Here is a 19135-nt window from a genome sequence, read left to right as displayed (position 1 = left end):
CTCCTGGAGACAGGCTGGCGAGAAAACATCCAGCGAAAGAATGCTGTTGAGCCTAGTGTTGGTATCATTGTTGAAGTGTCTGGCAATGGCCAACGCCATCCGTCTAGTAAAGAGCAAAACACCAAGCTTGTACGCATTCAAAAAAAAAAAAAAAAGAACAAGGATATATGGTTACAAACATAAAACAAGATCGTAAAGTTCATGAAATGCAATATATACGATGCTGCACAAGAAACCGGACCTAGAAAGCATAAATGGTAAAGACAGCAAGAAGTTCTTGTGTTTGAACACCCCGAGAAATATCCAAAATACCCGAAATGAACGATTAGAGATACAGTACATGGCATAATCTTATGAAGACTTCTGCTCAGGATCACCCTGGCTGGTATTAGCAGTGCTAGGCCGACTCCGTCTGCCACTGTTAATTTGAGCAGCAATCTGGCTCTGCTTGAACCTCTCAAACGCCTCCGAATCTTGTCTCTGGGTCGTCCAGAGATCGTCCACGGTCGAACCCAGTTCCTCGAAGGTCTTATCCGAGAAACGAGAAGAACGCTCTTGTTCTTCGTGCAAACGGTCCAATTTGTCGCGCAACGCGGCGATATATTCATCGTCAAGGCCTGAGGCATCATCATCATCGTCCGCTTCTTGATCGATAGATGGACTGAGGAAGTCGCGGCGGAGGTTCTGGCCCAGTCGGTGGACGTGGCCTTCTTCGGAGGTCATTGCACGAGAGTGGAGAGATGTCATGGAGCTAGCGCGCGACAGTCCAATTGCATAATTCTCCGTGTCTTCATCGTCAATAGCGTTTTCGTTGTCAATGTTATTGAGGTTAAATTGGCCTCCACTATTGGTACCCGACCCGTTGGCAGAATCCCCAGAATGCTGAGAGCTACTATCCGCAACAGCCCTGGGGACAGGTGGAAAGACTCGCGTTTCTGGATACTCATCCTCGAACCGTTGGATCATCCGATGTAGTGTAAAGTCAAGGAACTGCAGGCGTCTGTAGTTCGCTTCGTTGCCAGCCTTGTCCTCGCGAACAAGAGCCGACTGAATCCTAGTACGGATATTGCGGGCTGTCTCCAGCAAGTTCTTTGACATGTCTCGTGGCCTCTTAGTATTAGTAGCAAGAGATCTGGACTTCCTGTGTCGGGGAGTTGTAGTGCCACTGGGCGGTGCCGACTGATCACCAAGCGTATGATGGTCTCTTGCGCCCAAGCACACTCCTAGAGCCTTTACCACACCGGTACCACCAATGACGTAGTCTTCATCCGGAGCAAGATCATCATCTTCTTCATCACCTTCGTCGCCAAAACCAAAGCCATTGCCAACAATGTGTTGGAGGACCTCGGGAATTGGGACGTCGGCTCGATCAGCGACCGGCTCCGCAGGATCGGTGAGTTCCTCTGCAATGGCGCCTCCTTGGAGGTTCCGAAGGGAGTAAGCAACGATTTGGGATGCCAGCGCTTTCACGACTTCGTTGTTTTCCGCGCTGGGGACTTCGATATCAACGGCGATGATTGTCCGTGAAACTCGGACGGCGGCCATGAGGGATGCATAAACAGCACATGCCTCTTCCTGGCCGCGGGCATCGGTCGAAGAGGCAAGCGCAGATATAGCTGGGTTTTCCAAGATGTTCAAATGGCACAGGCTTGGGCTATCAGGAAGAACTTCGGCGAGCGCGATGGCGTGGTCCGCAGAGAGATTGACATCTGCAAGATGAATGCGCTTGAGAGAAGTCATTTTCGGGAGGAATCGTCTGAATATAGCTAATGCGTCCGGTTGAGCAGAGAAGAGACCCGGGTTATGGGAGAAGTCGATAAAGCGTAGGTTCGACAGACGTGTTAATCCTTGGAACAACGGATAAAGCACGGAAGGCGTCAGAGAGCAGTCTGCCAAGCTCAGAGCATAAAGTGGGTGGTCCTTTTCCATGGCTGTATTAAGCAAGTCGAGATGATCCTGGATAGGATTGCCTCCGAGGTCAAGACCCTCACATTTACCGGTCTTGACATACCGAACGACGTGTTCCAAACCCTCCTTGGTCAGGTTATTGTTGGCAAATCCAAGCCTCTTCAGGCCAATAGCAATGGCGGCGTCGCAGATTTTGCGCACATCATCCGTAGCGGGTCTGCATTCGCTAATCAACAACTCTTCGAGATGATCGCCCCCGAAACGCTCCGCCAGCGATCTTGCGAATACGGTGGAGAGCTCGGTAGCCGCAGATCCTGCGTCCGCAGGAACGGTCGCGGTAACAGATGCCTTGGGGAACGGAATACCCGAGAGATCGATAGCCTTCAGAGACTTAGAAAGGTGGATGAACAGGCAGATGTAGCGCCACCCCTCTGGCCCAATTTTCGGGTTATCCTTCAGTGAAAGCTTCTCCACGACACTAACTCTCTCTTCGCTTGTGACTGTCTGCGATTTAGCCTTTCCGGGTCGCCCTCGTCTGTGCTGCATCTGTTCAACGGTCTTGGTTGACAGCAGCGCTGAAAGAATAGCACGGATCGAATCATCTGTCAAACCACAGTCCTCGAGTATAAGTTTACGGACAGGTACGACAGCTAGCCAGTCGCAGAACGTGGCGATGTCTTCCGAGGTCATCGGGAAACTCTTGAGTTCGAGGGCAGCCACTGTTCCAGGTGACTCCACCAGAGTGGACGAGGGAGAGGAGATCTCGTCGACTATCCTCTTCAGGACGGGGCTTTCACGCAGCTGACAGCAGCGACGGTAGATACGCACAGGATCAGTCGTCGGGTGGGACTGCGATGGAGCGCTGGACTCATCATCAGCATTCAGCTGCAAGGGAATTGAGCCGTTCGCCACGGCTTGCCTTCGTCTGCGCTCTCTGCGCTCCCGTCTTTCCTCTTCCGAGCGCTTCTTCTTCTCCTGTTTCCGCGAAGGTTCTTTGACCTCGCCCTCCGCTGCTTTACGCTCACCCGATGCAGAATCCGACGGGGTATTGTTCGTTTGGGCCTGATCCTGCTTCTCCTTATCGACTGCTGCAGCTTCAGGGGTTTTCAACGCAGCGGCTTCACTCTTATCTTTCAACTTCTGGCTCGACTTCTTGGACTTCGAACTGTTCGAATCGGAGAATAATCGTCGCGCGTTGCTCGGAGCGGCATCGTCGTCTTCAGACTCCCTTCGCGATATCCCTGCGATCTCAACATCCACGCAAAAGGCGACACGGCGCAGCTTTCCCTGGTCCAAGTCTGGCACCTTACACCGATCACGATTTCGATCAATGTTCATCACACGGCGTTCGCAGATAACTCCATTCGAGGGCGCCTTGCCCAGTCCAGAACTCCCAGACGAGGAAAGCTTGCGAAAAGCATTTGAGAGAAACGATGAACCTCTAGGAGAGGATGAGGTGAACGGGTTGCTTTCATCTTTCTTCTCCTCCTCTTTGTCCCTGGGGGAATACGCTGCTCCAAATGGATTTGGTGGGTCGAAGTTTGCTGTCTTCGGGCTTGGCTGGGATCCTTTGGTGTTCGACTGGGAAGGGGGTGTCGATCCAGAGGAGAATTTCGAGCTTAGGTTTGAAATCCACGAATTTCGCCTGATTGAAATCGGCTTGCTCCCAGACTTCTGAGGCGTGTTTGTGTCATTGGCTTTCGGTGCCCCTCCAGTCTGAGGAGTGTCGCCATTTGGAGTTTCTTTGTATTCTGGAAAAGCAGATTTTGGCGACGGAGGCTGTGGGTGATGGCCATTGGAAATGGTGTTCTTCTCTGACGTGGATGGTTTTCGCCTCAGTGTGGTTGGCGGATCCTGATCGGCGCCTGGTTTATCGTTCACTGACTTGGAACGGGAGATATAATCTGTATGGAATCCAATTAGTATTTCAGTCGCATTTGAATCCTGGGTGTAGTCTGTCCAACGACAAGGCCGTGTGCTGTGGTACCCCGGATCGGAGCGCGATCATATACTCACCTTTTTGTGAATGATGAAGCCAGCTCACATCCACAGTCTCAATGCCCTCCATTGGCGTATGTCCTTGTATTTGTAACTCGGTCATGGTCAAAATGCTGAATAAATAATGCGATCGATGATTTCGAAATCGTTATGGTTCGACCGTCGGTGTGCGATAGCGGAGTTCACATAGAACAAAGCATAGCCTTCCCAACTAAGGCAGCAGCAAGCAAAAGAGATATGTCCAGGCTGCAAGCAAAAACGAGGCGCTTGTTTTCGAAAAATAGCGCTATGTACAATCGATCGAAAAAGGAGGTGATATAATTCACCGTGGAAATTCGTGGATGCGCAGAGTGGATGGTTACATACGGCGATCGTGTTCCATAGTCGCGGGACGGTGGAGGGTGGGCATGGTGGAGTGAGTCGGTACGCGTAGTATGTAGGGGATTATTGAGAGAGAGAGAGAGAGAGAGAGAAAGAGAACAAAGAATATTGAAAGGGTAAAAATAAAATAAAAAGGAGAGAGAAGAGAGTCAAAAGGCGAAGAGTTGCCAGTGCGAAATACAAGTACTTGGAGTAGGCCAATCGTGACAGCGGAGTTCATCGATTTTGCTGGCCGAACTCTATGTATGGCTTCGGGGGGCGGTACGGGCCAGATGTGCAAGTACTGTATTACTGTAATTTTAAGTATGGAGTTTCCTTGTTGGGTATGGCTCTATCTGCAACCATGGATATCGATTCTACACCACCTTCATGAGAAGAACGTAGCATTAGTATCTATTCTAGCAACGAAAAGAAAGAATGAGGTTAGCATGACCTGTCCATAGGGATAGGAGGATATCCTAGCACAACCCTAATTCCAGGGCCAATTTTTATATTTTATTCACTATTTGAATTGCATTGTCAGAATCTAAATTAACTAAATCTCTCTAGACTACAAACATCGCCACTATAGCCCATCTGTTGATATCTCACACGACCAGCTGCCAAGGCTATATCCAAGTGCAAAAACAGCGGTACGATATAATACAATATGATACGCTGGAAACTTTGATCTACGACATCCCCACTTTGTCGTTAACCAACCAATCATATCCTTGGTATTAAGGGGCACTTGGCAAACTTACCAAAACTAATCATATTTGCACTTTACCGTTCTATCGAAGTCTAAAGAATGCACTTCGTATATCTCTCCCTGTAAACCATACTATGCGAATCATTTGGTCAACTTATCTTAGATCTTCCCCTTCTAGTACTATCAGCGCTTCTTTGCCTTTAGAGACATGTGGCAAGTGATCGACCTGGTTCAGTATCACCATGGATTGCATAATATGTCGTTCCATTGGACAGATACTGCCCCGCATTTACCAGTACATCCTGTATTACCAATATTACCATTTTTGCTGATACGCTCGCTTTCTGCCATGACATCACCTCTATCAGCCACTACCTTAAGTAGACGTAGAGTAGCAGTACATCTGCAGAATGACGATGAGGATATAAAAAGAAAAGCATAAAGAGGGATTCTAATAGCAAGGATTGGGATACATAATATAACAATACTTCGTACTCCGTACTTTCCTACAGACCCCTCCGCCGAATTAACGGCTAATTTGGCGGGATCTTCGGCTCGACCACAGCCAGTTATTTGCCGTGTCCCGTTCCCGGAGTATTCTTCCCTATTCTCTAGCATCGGCCAACTACTTTAATGGAAATTTATGTGCATGATCTGAACTAGTATGATGGGTACGAACATGGCCTGATGTGCTGTCACTCGCCATACAAACTTAACTCATGGGCCATATCTGGAATCGTGCAGAAGCGTACATACAGTGTATGCACTTGTAGAGCACTGATCTCTGAATCAGCTGATGGCATAGCCTCGTTTCTTTCGGGTACATACATACGAGTGCTTGTACATCTACGCTGCTCTGCTGACTGCTCATACGGTACTGAGTACGGATACAGTAAGCCTTTAAGGCTTAGTTGAACACATGCAGATTGGCAAATGACATCTGAATTCTTAAACCAACGCTTACCGGTGCCATATTCGGTGGTCGGATATCCAGCAGTGGATTTAGCTGAACTGAACCTGTGCGCCACCATAGAGTTGGCCCATCTGGGTTATGAAGATCATGGTGGATAACTCAGACAATGTGTGGACCCTGGCTTTTGCCGTAGGACTGAACACATGATTCTGCAGTTTTGAGAGGTTGAGATCGCCTGTCTCGCTTGGGAACATTTCATCACACATGAAGTGCTCTGTAAATGATCACTGAACCAATACCAATGACAGTAGAAAAATACTCCGCTTGGTAGAATTGTACATACGCCTCCGTAGTCGGTGCGTCCTCTTGCTTACCCGTTGAGGCGACAAGCTCCGAATCGGCATCAGGTGACACCACAAAAAAGCCAGAAAAGTCTAGACGCTCCTACCACTGATTCTCATCGATTTTCTGAGTAAATCAGGTTTCGGAGCAAATTCTTCATGTTGGAGATATGATCCACATCTGCCGTATGGTACACACCGCTTGCATTTGTATTGGGGAATGAAAATTTCTAGAATATGGTTTGGGTTAAGACCAGTCCAATCTTCCTTGCTGTCTCCATTGGGGTATCAGTTTCTGCACGGGCTAGGGTAGGGCTGTTATGAGTTTACTACGACTACGATTCCAAAGCAAAGCGGTGCGGTTGAAGAAATCCAGAACTCCATGTGGTATCAATCCATATCCATCCAGCTACACGAAATAGACAAAACACAAAGAAAAAAAGTATGTCAAGATATTTTGAGAAAAAAGTAGAACTTTTTTGATTATCGCACCCAATGTTGTACACTCAAGCACGACCGTAGTCTTCCATATCGTGACATATCATTTAAGCAGCAAGCTCACGGATCTTGGCCTCAACACGAGCCTTCTTCTCCTCACGGGGAAGCTTGCCAGGGCGGTACTTCTTGCTCTCGGCCTTCCACTCCTCCTTGGTCTTCTTGGGGCCGGCCTCCTCGTCCTTCTTGAAGGGGTCCTCACGAATGGCCTTGTGGGCCTCGAGGTAGGCGTCCTCAAGGTCACCAGCATCGATCTCGTCCTCGATGTACTTGATGAACTGAGAGCGGTAGCGCTCCTCATCATCATCAGCGAGGGTCTCCATGTACTCAGCAACGTGGCCACCGAGGATGTAGCGGCGGAGAGTCTCGGCGTCGAGCTCCTCGGACTCAATATCGTAACCGGGGAAGCGGTTCTCGGAGTGGGGGATGAAGATACCACCATCGGAGGCACCCTTCATGGCACCGAAGACACGGGCACCGGTGGAGGTGCGGACAAGACCAACATCAAGGAAGGCCTTGAAGGGACGGCGGGTGCCCTCGTCGGTCTCGATGGCCTCAGTGAGCTTGTATTCACCGTCAGCCTCCTCGACACCAGTGAACTGCTCGTCAAGGCCGAGCTTCTTGAGGGTACGGCGGGCAAGGAGGAGACCGGTGGCGTAGGCGGCAGCCCAGTTGGTCAGACCCTGGGTGATACCATAGCGCTTGAGCTCGTGAGAGTAAGCGGAGGCGAAGACCTTGTCACCCGAGATCTCAGAGTGGACGATCTGAGTGATGACGTCGCGGTTGGTGAAGCGAACAACCAGACGGTACTTGGGCGAATTGTACTTGTTCTTGGCCTGGGTGATGAGGCGCTTACGGGCGTAGTAGTCGGTCTTACCCTCACGGCGACGGCGGTACTTGGTCTGGTAGCGGCTGTTACAGTTAGTTTCGGTTTTCCGGGATTTAAAAACAAAAAAAAAATTTTTCTAGAGAAAAACTCACCTGAAGTACGCGCTGTTCTTGACGGTCTTGTGGAAGGCCTATTTCACACAATCCGAGTCAGCAATTTGCGCTTCAGAAGTCCCGTCCGAAGCATCTTGCAAAGACCCGTCTCAAGCCCACAAAAACTGATGGGAGAGAGAAAACAGATGCATTTCTGCATGGCGGACAACGATTCAATCGTTCGCGATGAATATAAAACTCACCATTTTGACGGTTGCTGGCGATATGTCGACGTTGGCTGCGGAAAGAAAAAAAGAAGAGTGGGAGAATTTCGTGGGCTGGCTTTGTGGGGGACTTCGCTTAGCACTGGCTGCATCCGGGCTTGAGAATGGGGTTGGCGACGAGTGACGCGCATCATTTTACAGAGTAGTAATCGTACTCCCCAAAGCCATGTACACGATTTACTCCTATGTAATACATACTACTCTGTATATTGCATAATCGTTGGTTTCAATCTGTCCTCTTCCCTCTTTTTTTTTATGGCTCTGTCCGGTAGCTCTTTCCTTCCTAACCCAAGTTCGACAAGTTTCGATTGGAACAAGCTTTTCTCCCTACTATGCCAAAGTGAATTATCTCTGGCAATCTTTCGGTGGAACAGCTATCAAAATGGGTCAGTTTATAGCGGCTTTTTTCTGCTTTACTATGTGCTAACAGGAATAGATGATTCCTTTCGTTGTCCACACGCACAGGCGGTGCAGAGCTTAGCTGAGATGCTCGAAGAACATTGAATCGCTCTTGTCCGCGGTACTCCAGCGTCAGGAAAAAGCACGCTTGCGAATCTTCTATATTCCTATTACAAAGAGCGCCATCAACCCGTCATTATCATCGATGCTTGGCCGAAAGCCACGGACGGCATTGGTTTTCTCCTACAAAAATCCAAACGTCTCCCGAATGTCAGACTCGACCACTCCACAATCAAGGACGCGCCAATAGTCTGGATTTTTGATGAGGCACAGATGTGCTACGACGATACCGAGATCTGGATCTCATTCATTAAGTACCAGCATGGCCGGCTGGGCGGCCCGAGAATTTGCGCTTTTAGTTCATACGGATCTCCCAGCACGGGAACTCTCGAGTACATGGTCGGAAGCCCTTTAGCAGAACTCGGCACCCAACACCGTGTGTTCGGATTATCCGATCAGAACTACCCGGCTCACCAGCGATATCTCTGTTCTATACTCAAGCTGAATTCGATGACGTGCTCTGGTTATGTGACGATTATCGCTGCCGCTTAAAACTCACATCCGAAGCTGCGCAGTATATTTTCATGTTGACATCGGGTCATCCAGGTGCTGTAGTATCCGTAGTTGCTATGCTGAAAAACGTAAATCAGACTATTTATGCTTCAATGCTTCCATGTCGATCACTTTGGTAGGTCTTCCACAAAGCTCTCAAATATGATGAGAAAAAAGCCGTTGGAAAGAAGGATATAGTCGAGCTACTTGACCAAGAAGAGGAGTCTTTTCACAGCCTCGCCAATACGCCTGTGTCCAGAAGCTTTGTAAAAAATCCATCTCCCGATGCAATTCACGTCCTGAGACAAGCTCTTGTTCTAAAGAGCATTCCGCGCGATCCCGGCCGGCCTGGATTGCAGGAATGCTATGTGATGGGTTGGTTACACTCTGAAGCGGTTGATATTTCTGCATCTCAGGTCGTCCTTGTCTATCCAACTCGGTTACATGCAAAGTGGGTGACGTTTTCTGATTTGCTATGGAACACAGCTAACAAAATTTCTTCTATAATCTATAGGTTTATGGAGCGGTATTATACTACATCCACTGGGCCTTTTTCGATAAAGAAAATACCAATCTTCGAGCGCTTTGTGCAGAAGTCTTACGACGGTTCTCGACTAGGCAGCTTATCGCGAACACTGATATCCTCACCACCGGCTCTCTTCGCCGCCCTGTTGAATTCATCTACCAAGATGAATTCTATAGAGCTCTGCACCAGGTTTTAGGATTTGCAACGCGGGTATCAAGTGAGTGGACAGATTGTAATAACGGAGGACGCATCGATTTTTGGATCTCAGAGGCGAAGTGGGGGGTCGAGATTTTGCGAGAAGGCAGTCGTCTAAGCCAGCATTGCAAGCGTTTTCATCCCGGTGGGGCTTATGGAAGCTGGATAAACAAATCTCTGATTGAATGGTTAATCATAGATTGCAGGACGAGCAAGCCTCGGAGCTACGGTATGCTGTACACCCACCCTCAGAGAATACATATCTAACAGCAAGTAGGCAAGGTAGAAAACTTATGGAGAGCCGTGTTTTCGGATGACTTCTCAAGTGTTGAAGTTCTGGACAGCCTCAATAAAGTCGTCATCTCCAGGTTCACTCTTGCGAACTGATAATCTCACTACACTCCACAGACTCGGTCAATTTACTACGTTATGCATCATTCCTTGCTATTTCTACGGTGATCGTTATTAAAGAAGATTTACAGCAGGCTCACGAGGGTGGTCAATATCAATGTCCGGGAGATATGAGTACTTCCGTTTTGGATGCCCCGGGCAAGATTTCACATACCCGAGGCCAAAGCCATTGTTTCAAGCTTATGATTTCTAACATTCTGTGTTGTTCACTGGCGTTTCTTACGATGTATTACTACAGATACCCCGATGATAACTTACTTTAGTGAAATTAGGCACATATTTGCATTGCTGTGCAGTACAATAATCCATTTCTAGATAGCTGATCATGCCTTCAACGTACTGTCTCTCACGTACGGATGATATAGAATCCAAGGTTTTCTGCATCTATAGTTTCGCTTCGTCTTTGGTCTCCAACAGTTCAAGTCCAGTCAACTTCTCCAACTCCTTAACGGCATCCTGCGTCTTTCCAAGCATGACTTTAACAGTCCGCATCCCAGCCTTCTTCGCAGCTTTCAGGTTCTCGCCGATGTCATCAAAAAAGACAACATCCGACGCACTAGCTCTCCCAATTCGCTTCTCCTTCGCTAACGCATCCATTTCCTTCAACGCTGCTTCGTAGATCTTCGGATCCGGTTTCCTGAGCCCCGAATGTGCCGACGAAATGAAGAAATCAAACTGCGACTTGAGCCCAATCGCATCCTCATTATACGGATGCCCTTCAGGATATATGACCGTATTCGACAAAGCCCCAACCACAAATTTCCCCGACTCCCGCAACTTCTTCAAAGCAGGGAACATATACGGATCCGGCGTGCGAGATATCCGCATCATCTCCCAGAAAAGCCACTCCGCGTCTACCTCTGGCATCGGCGGTAACGTGGCAGCAGCAGCAGTACCGTGTGCCTTGCTCTGTTGGAGTCTGGCGTTGAATTGCTTCCAAAGTTCTGGGCTGCGCAGGTCCTTGTTGAAGTTGGCGAAGAAGTCGGCGTCCATTTTGATCTCGCCGCGCTCTAGTTTATGCCAGCTGCCGTAGGGCGACGTTCGGGAGATGCTGAAGTTCACCCATCCTGGGGGAATGTTTTGGGAAATTTCGTAGTCTAAGATTGCTTGAAAGGGGGAGACGACCTGCGTATTGTCAGCTACTTTTTTCTATTGGTATTAATTAGTACCGTACGCAGACTCCCCCGATATCGAAGAGTAGGCCCACAGGTTGCTTGTCCTCTGCCATTGTAGGTGTTTGGTCCAAACTTGCTGCTGGAATATTGGTCTTGTGTAGAGAATGCAATAGTATCGATAATTGGAACTCCTGTAGTCAGGTTTAAGTAGGAAGATCGAAGTGATTTGCGGAGCTCTCGGTCTATCCAAGTTGCCGAGGTTAGATATATATCTGGGGCAAGAGTAGATGAGGTCGTTTAACTATGACATGTCAAAGATGGCGACAAAATTATGGCTAACGGCAAAGCTGCAAACCACGATTGGATACTCTAGTCAATCCAACCCCTGTTACTCAACGACATCAAAAGACACTTGCTCAGCTACCCTCGGCATTCGCAAGAATGACACGTGACCTTATCGATAAAAAAAGGAAAACGACGCGCCAAGCCATGCGCCAACGGTTCGAATGAACGGCGCCGACATAATCCCCAGGAAAGAAACAGCAGTCGAGATGGGGCCATGGACCCGACGCGCACAGTTTCCGAATTGAAAGCGTCCTTTATCCGGACCCAGGTGCGAATCCTGTCAGAGAGTCTCGAGCCGGCGGAGAATTGGCGGGCTTATGCGGTGGAAACGGAGGCGGACGATCTGAGTGATAAGGTGGTTGAGGATGTTATGCAGAAAGGTGCGGTTGAGTGTTGCACCTTTGATTGTTATATGCTGTATGGGTTGAGGCTGAGGCTGACTTGGAAAAGTAAATGCGATATTGAAGCAGCATAATCGCATCGTTTACTCCTCGCAGGCTATCCATCATGTCGCGCAGCAGGTCGCAAGTCTCTATTGGTCTGCTATTAGCCAGGAGGCGCGCAGCTTGGGATTGAATGAGAAGGGAGTCGAGAAGACAGTTGACCTGTCAAATCAACTGTACGTCTGTATGGCTGAAATACAACCGACAAATCCACTGACATCTTTTCCCTCTTAGGAACATCGCGAAATTACCGACGCGCCTAGAACACCCATCTGCCAGCGAAGAAGAGCGCATGAGGTTAGGACGAGCGATGTCATTGGTTATAAATTCCCTAGGCTAACGGCAGGACATGCAGGTATCGACAGCTACGAGAACGTCTTGCGGAACTTAATGAGCAACGACAGCAGCGACAACGTCGACTGGGTCAGCTACGACGATTACAACGCCTCTTGGAACCTTTCCTAGAGCCACAACAGAATATCCAGCCGAACCTGATTACTCGAGATGGAGAATTGGTACAAGAACTGGAGAAGATGAGGATGTTGGTTGCCCGGGTTGGGGGTCGGATTGGACAGAAAAAGCGAACAAGCGATTATGCTTCGCAGACTGAGAATGTCTCGTACCCAACCGGGTCTGACCAAAAGTTGGAGGCGCTGCTTGACCTGGATTCGTGATGTGGGAATAACGGGGAATGTACGTTTTGGGTGTTGCAACTGTATACAAGCTGTCTCATACGAAAACGACAACTTTTTATGACTTTTCTCGAATATAAGCGATGATCTCCACAATACAGCAGTAGACACGTCCTAAGTACAAGCAATTTCATACCTAGACAGTGCAAGGGATAAATGAGGAGCCCTCAGGATAGTTTCCAGTAACTGAGATTGAGAAGTGATGGAAATAACATCCATACACACTGCTTTTACTCGGCGTTGTCCACAGTGAAAAAAACAAAAAAAAAGCAGTGAATATTTCTTTCTCTTCCTTTCTCTATTTCTCCTCATCCAGCTATCTCTGTGATAGCCATAACAGCCACCCTTTCATCATGGAAAATCATGATGCTCCTCTCACCGCCTCAGTCACGGTATCCCAGAGACAGAGTTCTGCAGCTGTCCACCGCCCGTTGGCTTCCTCAGGAACCGCCTCGAGCTCGTCTCCTCCTCGCTCCTCATTTGCCCCTCCTACTCGTCGCCGTCGTTCTTCTATTGCTCGCGTCGATATCGCTGTTGGCGATTCTGATCGTCGTCCTCTACCTACTCCTGAACTTCAATCTCAGAGAACGCGTGAGCAGTTTTCTGAGACCCCTCTTCCGCGTCCTCAGGGCACCCTATCTCGCGTCCATCTGTACCCCGACCGATTCGCAACCATCCGTCGAGGTGACATTGTCTTCGACGAGTCTGGTCTGCCGCGTCCGAACCCGAGGCGTGGACACCGTCGTCGCTCCACTCACGTAACCCCCGCCGATCTCGAGAGTTTTCGACGGGAAGTGTTGGGAATTGAATCTACTCCTTCTATTGTCCCAGAAGAAGAGCTTCAGTCCCGACCCAATCAGAATCCTTCTTCTGATCCTCAGTTCGAGCAGCTGAACCAGGCTTTTGAGAGTGCCAATATGTCTATGAACAGTGGAAGCAGCCCCAGCTCGGGCATGTTCTCGGGCTACGTTGAAAACCCCAACAACGTTGGTAACGTCCCTCGTCAGTCGATTTCTGGAGGTATGTCTCATGCGGCTGGGCAAGTGAATGGGGGCGCCATGCCTGGTATGAACGGTGGCCTTCCGATGAATGCTGGCCACCAGATGGATCTCCAGCACTTGTACGATATGGTTTTGGAGTTGAGCGATGTGCTCAAGAACAATCGTGATATGACCAAGAGCATTGTTACGAGTGCGGAGGATCTCATGGTATGTTATCAGGTCAATTCCTACCGACTCAGGACAGACTGACAGCGACTTAGAACCGTGCTGCTACCGAAGGCGCGAACCCCAGCATTCAGCAAGTCAGCACGGAGATCAGTGGTGAGTTTCTATATGAATAATCTTATCATAAATAGGAAATTGACAGAAATAGCTGCTCGTATTGCGGAACTCGAACGTGCTCTCGCCAAAGAAAAACGCACAGTCGAGATTTTGAAGCACGAACAAGACGAAAACACCAAGTTGATCGGTGAATACGAGGCCGCGGTCGGCACGATGGTTGAGCAAATTCGCAACTATTGCCAGAACAACAACATGCACTTCCTGGCCCAGAAACGCCAGTACAACAACCTTCTTCAAGCCGAGCGTGACGCCCATCTTGAGAGTCGTCTTGACCGCGATTACTGGCACGCTCAGACTATGAGATGCTCTGAAATGATCCGCACTGCGTACCGACTCCGCTGCGAAGAGGAAGAGGTGCCTATTCGTATCGTCGCCGGGCTTCAGAATGAGGTACGCGCTTACCGTGACGCCCTGGGCATGGAGCCGGAGAAGCCTGAGGAAGAGTACGGCTGGGAGATCCTGAAGGATGTTCCACCGAGCGTTGAGTAAAGGGCAACTTGAGCGCCATACCTCACGATAATATTTATGAGCGTCCACGAGTTACGATAAAAGCCCCTCTCTTTTCTATGACAGGGCGTTTTGAGCGAATTTCTTCAAGATTTTCCTTGTGAAGATACCCCAATCTATGTTTTGTGTACACTATTTGTTGTCATTCTCCCTCTACCTGCATCTGGGACTAGGATATCTAGATTGCGGCTGCGATCTGTCGTCCTCGGACCGTCTGGATGCCCAGAGCTCTCATTGTGTTCTGGAACGTCCCTGGATAGCCTGGATATTCGGATGCTGATTGCGATTCGGAAGTCTGGAATTGCCTGGATATTGGGTGTCTGTCGACAGTTGGGTGTTTTTTGTATTAAATAATTAATAAAGAACAAAGCTCGAGAGCCATTCTATCCAGTCCGTAAATCAGTCCGTATGGAACACCTCATCCAAAACCTTCCACCAGCCGGGGCCTTCTGCACTGCTTATGGCACCGGGAATAGGGCTTTCCTACGCAGAATCAGCATTTTCAGGACCGCTAAAAACAGATGAAGAAAAGAAACACACCTGCATCCCATCTGTCATAGCCCACCACTCCCTCACTTTCAGATTCTCGCTCATCTTCTTCATATCGCTCTCCCAATCAGTCCCGACCCATTTGAATGTAGCGAACAGTGTGCGGTCATTATCGAAGAAAATCGAGTCTGCCACGCTCATAACATCCACTTATTAGTCTAGTTGTACACAAAGCATGGTTGAAGTGAGGTGAAGTACAATCTGTGATGTTGCAGTCTTGGATCTGTTGGAGTACTTCAGGCCAAACAGCTGCGTGGCATTTTTTATAGGCTTCGACGGCGGAGGGCTTGAGGTGGACGATTTGGGCGATGCGACGGGTGGACATTTCTTTTTCTTTCGGGTTCCTTGGATATATCTCGATTGGTACCCAAGGAGCGTTGAAATAAGGTCTATTTTCCTCGAAATTTAGTGAGTGGAAGGCCTTGCTTCGGAATACTAAGTACCTCTCATGCTCGGGGTGCTTTAACCCGAGAAAACATGAGGAGAAAAGAACGTTAAAACCTTTTTTATTCCCTAATTACCTGCTCCAGCTAACCCTCTCTCCACCCCTCTCCCCCGGCTCAAAGCTGCAATGCAAAAAACAGCTTGGCGAAGCTGTTCAAGTGCTGCCACTTGATAATTACCACGAACTACACTTTAGCATCTCCAAGTCATCATGCCATACCACAACTCCCCTCCATCCACGCAAGTAATCCAAGTAGTTATCGGTATATGCTGCGTTGGTTACGTAGAATTGGTCGCCGTACTCATAGCCAGAAACTCACTGTCAATGTCTTGTTTTCTGTGTTTTACATCTATTTCGATTTCCGTCTTTGATGTTTCTGTCTCTACCCTGCGGGCACTTACTTGAACTTGCATCCTTGCGAGTTGTATCCACTCATCATAAGCCCAAGGACTTTACAGAGCACTGCTCTATCTGAAGTCGAGAAGAACAGAAAGAATGTCCAGCGTATCATATCTATGCTTCAATAACTCCTGGTATAACCAATTGACTAACAGAAACTAATCCGATCAAACCAAACCAAGACGCCTTACCAAGCTCCAAGCATGTGCTCCGTAAAAGACCCAGCGTAGGACATATGAAACATATTAAATCAATCATGACCGCGTTGTCTGGCCCCTAGGCACTGGCCGGATCCAAGAAAGAAGCATGTTTCCAGCAATGCAGATAACACCGATGATCCACAACGAGCGCGCATAGTGACTCCCATTGTATCGGAAGATGATCGCGAAGATAATTCCACCAAGGTTTCCCAGACCACCAACAGTACCAGAGACGATACCATTAGCAAACGAATGCACATGCGGCACAAGCGCAAAGTTCGCCCCATTACACGCCTCCAAGAAAAACGCCAACCCAGCCGTCAGTCCAAACATGGTAGCCTCGTCCTTCGGATCCGAAAGGCCCATCGCAAGCTGGAAAGCTCCCATTATCACGCCCAGAAACACCAGAAGAATTTTCTTCGACCAGACTGTTTCGGTATATCGATACACAAAATCTGCGACGAAGCCACCAGCCGGACGGCAGACAATGTTCAGCAGCCCGAACATGGCGGCCCATTGTCCTGTCCGGGTCTGGCTCATGTAAGGGAAGTTCTGGGCGTAGTAGTCGCCGAGGATGGAGTTGATGGAGAGCTCGGAGCCGAAGGAGCAGGCGTAGGGGATTGCGACGGCAAGGGTGGAGAGGCTGAACATGATGCTGAGAGTTTCTTTATGGGAGGGAGTTGGAGGTGTTGTGGCTGTGTGGAGGATGCCAACTTGTCCTGTTGTTTGAGCTTCGGTGTCAACAATGTTGTTGGGTGTTTCTGCGCCCTTCTTCTCGACGTCGGAGACGGCGACGACCTGGCTTATGGAGGGTGCGCCGGATGTGCGGCTTGAGGGATTTCTGGGGGTAATGTCGACGATGTTCACATTAGCGGCTTGGAGATTATTCTCCTTCATCCAGATGTGGCGTTCGGACCATTTGCCCATTGGGGTATCGTCGCAGGTGAAAAGCATAGCCAAAGCCAGGGCCACAATGATAACGAATGGAATCACATAGGCGACTCGCCATGCCCTGTGTGGCGCGAGGCCCTGAGAATGGACGAGGGAGTCATACACTGCAGGCATGACAAAATAGGTAATACCGCCACCAGAGTTCCCCCATCCACCAGCCAGGGAATTGGCAGTTCCAACAATCTTCTTGTCAAAGAACCCGGTACACCAGACCTGACAGGGGACAAACGTGCCTCCCAGGATACCAACGAAAAAGCGCAATGCGATCAGACCTTGGGGGTTGGTGACGAGGCCGGCCATGGCAGTCGGGATGGAGCCGCAGAGGAGAAGGCCGACGAAGACGAGACGGGGGCCGAAGCGATCGCATAGTGGTCCGGCGATGAGTCTGACTAGGAGTCTGCGGGAGTTAATTACTTGCTAATTATTCTTTTCGCTTGTATGTCGGGCAACCTACGTGGCGAGGAGAGCAACGATATTCGAGTTTGCAACCTGTCCCTGGTTCATGCCCAGGTCATTTTTGATTGTGGCCGTCAACTATGACCATTTTCATGTTAACAATTGTCCAATACACAAGGGATGAGAATATCGAGACGTACCAGGGGTGGGAATGCGTACCACGAGAGGAACGCAACCATGAATCCCAGCCATGAGAATGTGAAAACACGGCCATACTTGTCAAAGGGATTGAAGACGGGAATTGACAAGGCTTTCCGGTTGCTGGGGTTGACTTCCGGAGAAACAAAAAGCAGTTTCACAAAGTCCATTGCCCACGATCCACTATTCCTGTCAATGGTATGTAAGGTTTGTAGGTATATGCCGCGGAGAAAGATCGAGAGAGAGAGAGAGATGGGGAGGGTAATTGCGCGGAGATGCTATGTTCGAATTAAGCGGGAAATAGTAAAGATAATGATATCTGAAAGAGGAAGCGTATAAAAAAGGCGCAAGCGACAGCTCTATATAGAGCTTGAAGCTCGTCCGAGAAACCAGTACCAAGAGATAACCAAGCCATTTGGATATCCCATGATTCAACATAGTGGAACACAAAATCCCAGTTATCTCGAACCAAACCGTCATTGCAGCGAGCATCCTGCCCGACTCTGTCCAGACAATCGCCAGCAGACCACGCGCAATCAGACCCTGTCAGCAATTCGTCTCTTTTGGAAAATTGTAACACAAACCCTATCTCTCCCCAGACCCCAATCTTTCGCTCTTCTCTGATTCGCCTACAGTCATCCTGTCGGGTCTTGACAAACCAGATCTCCAGGATTGGTCCATAGCATAGTCCCATTTGGTGTCAGCGATGATCCTCAAAACGCTGTCTGCGCTCTGCAGCATGCATCATGGCCCATGCACAACGACCAAAGATAAGATATGATAGACCGGGCCCGGGGAAGATCGTATCGGGTGCTAAACCGTAGATAAGACCGACTAAGTCTACCGAACCATCGGCCGTTCCATGGGAGTATGCGTCAGCCATGCCCGAGCCAGGGCCCGAGAACGGCCAGTGTCAATGATAGCGGCCCACAGGGGTTGTTCCGATAACTCTCGGGCGTTTTATTGGGCCCGTGAGTAATAAGGACTGTCAAAGACACCTCCGCGGAAATACTGAACTCGATGGACGGTGGCGAGTATTTATATCCTGCGATGGAGCCGCCGGTGGATTATTTACAAGATATGGTGGTCTCCACCGTATATCTCTGGCGAGTCGATGTTGAGATGCTGCACGAGGCGAAGATAGTGATAGATACGGACTGCAAGCCAATCAGAGTTCAATAGTGCACGTGATGACACCGACCCTAAGATGCATTTGAAGTGTGGTATGGCGTTGTATGGTAGAGTATGTTTATCATTCGTTCAAGCCGTGATGGATGGTGGTAAGTGCACAAGTAGTCTATATTCTTCTTTCGTGATAGGATTCCCTCTTTAACCACTATTTATACCAAGCTTCTCTTTTCTCCTTTCGTATATCAATGACACCCGCTTTTTACCATCCTCCATACAAAATACAGGGAATGACATAGCACAATCGAACGAATTGACATTCAATATTGACTAACAACTCAGCCGCGCT

General features: G+C 49.0%; 7 protein-coding genes across 7 annotated transcripts; 2 read left to right on the top strand and 5 right to left on the bottom strand.

Moving 5' to 3' along the window:
• Positions 1-351: 351 nt before the first annotated feature.
• ACHE_30401S (putative cell wall biogenesis protein Mhp1) lies at positions 352-4009 on the bottom strand (the record flags this gene model as incomplete). Its single annotated transcript, XM_043277015.1, has 2 exons — positions 352-3812; positions 3925-4009. 2 exons carry the CDS (start codon positions 4007-4009, stop codon positions 352-354), a joined length of 3546 nt encoding a protein of 1181 aa, XP_043134936.1.
• A 2768-nt stretch (positions 4010-6777) lies between these two features.
• Positions 6778-7914, bottom strand: RPL5 (60S ribosomal protein uL18; the record flags this gene model as incomplete). The annotated part of the gene is made up of 3 exons (XM_043277014.1): positions 6778-7639; positions 7709-7746; positions 7912-7914. 3 exons carry the CDS (start codon positions 7912-7914, stop codon positions 6778-6780), a joined length of 903 nt encoding a protein of 300 aa, XP_043134935.1.
• Positions 7915-10459: 2545 nt separating this feature from the next.
• ACHE_30399S (HAD family hydrolase) lies at positions 10460-11303 on the bottom strand (the record flags this gene model as incomplete). Its single annotated transcript, XM_043277013.1, has 2 exons — positions 10460-11200; positions 11250-11303. The coding sequence occupies 2 exons, from the start codon at positions 11301-11303 to the stop codon at positions 10460-10462; spliced, it is 795 nt and encodes a 264-aa protein (XP_043134934.1).
• A 446-nt stretch (positions 11304-11749) lies between these two features.
• ACHE_30398A (kinetochore subunit FTA4 family protein) lies at positions 11750-12652 on the top strand (the record flags this gene model as incomplete). Its single annotated transcript, XM_043277012.1, has 4 exons — positions 11750-11915; positions 11986-12154; positions 12213-12275; positions 12334-12652. The coding sequence occupies 4 exons, from the start codon at positions 11750-11752 to the stop codon at positions 12650-12652; spliced, it is 717 nt and encodes a 238-aa protein (XP_043134933.1).
• A 371-nt stretch (positions 12653-13023) lies between these two features.
• ACHE_30397A (uncharacterized protein) lies at positions 13024-14502 on the top strand (the record flags this gene model as incomplete). Its single annotated transcript, XM_043277011.1, has 3 exons — positions 13024-13878; positions 13932-13992; positions 14045-14502. 3 exons carry the CDS (start codon positions 13024-13026, stop codon positions 14500-14502), a joined length of 1374 nt encoding a protein of 457 aa, XP_043134932.1.
• A 417-nt stretch (positions 14503-14919) lies between these two features.
• ACHE_30396S (L-rhamnose mutarotase) lies at positions 14920-15394 on the bottom strand (the record flags this gene model as incomplete). The annotated part of the gene is made up of 3 exons (XM_043277010.1): positions 14920-15003; positions 15061-15197; positions 15268-15394. The coding sequence occupies 3 exons, from the start codon at positions 15392-15394 to the stop codon at positions 14920-14922; spliced, it is 348 nt and encodes a 115-aa protein (XP_043134931.1).
• Positions 15395-16167: 773 nt separating this feature from the next.
• Positions 16168-17828, bottom strand: ACHE_30395S (MFS transporter; the record flags this gene model as incomplete). The annotated part of the gene is made up of 3 exons (XM_043277008.1): positions 16168-17461; positions 17519-17598; positions 17661-17828. The coding sequence occupies 3 exons, from the start codon at positions 17826-17828 to the stop codon at positions 16168-16170; spliced, it is 1542 nt and encodes a 513-aa protein (XP_043134930.1).
• Between the last annotated feature and the right edge of the window lie 1307 nt (positions 17829-19135).

Source organism: Aspergillus chevalieri, chromosome 3, assembly GCF_016861735.1.
Source record: "Aspergillus chevalieri M1 DNA, chromosome 3, nearly complete sequence".
Lineage (NCBI taxonomy): Eukaryota > Fungi > Ascomycota > Eurotiomycetes > Eurotiales > Aspergillaceae > Aspergillus > Aspergillus chevalieri.
This window is presented reverse-complemented; position numbering and strand designations above follow the sequence as displayed.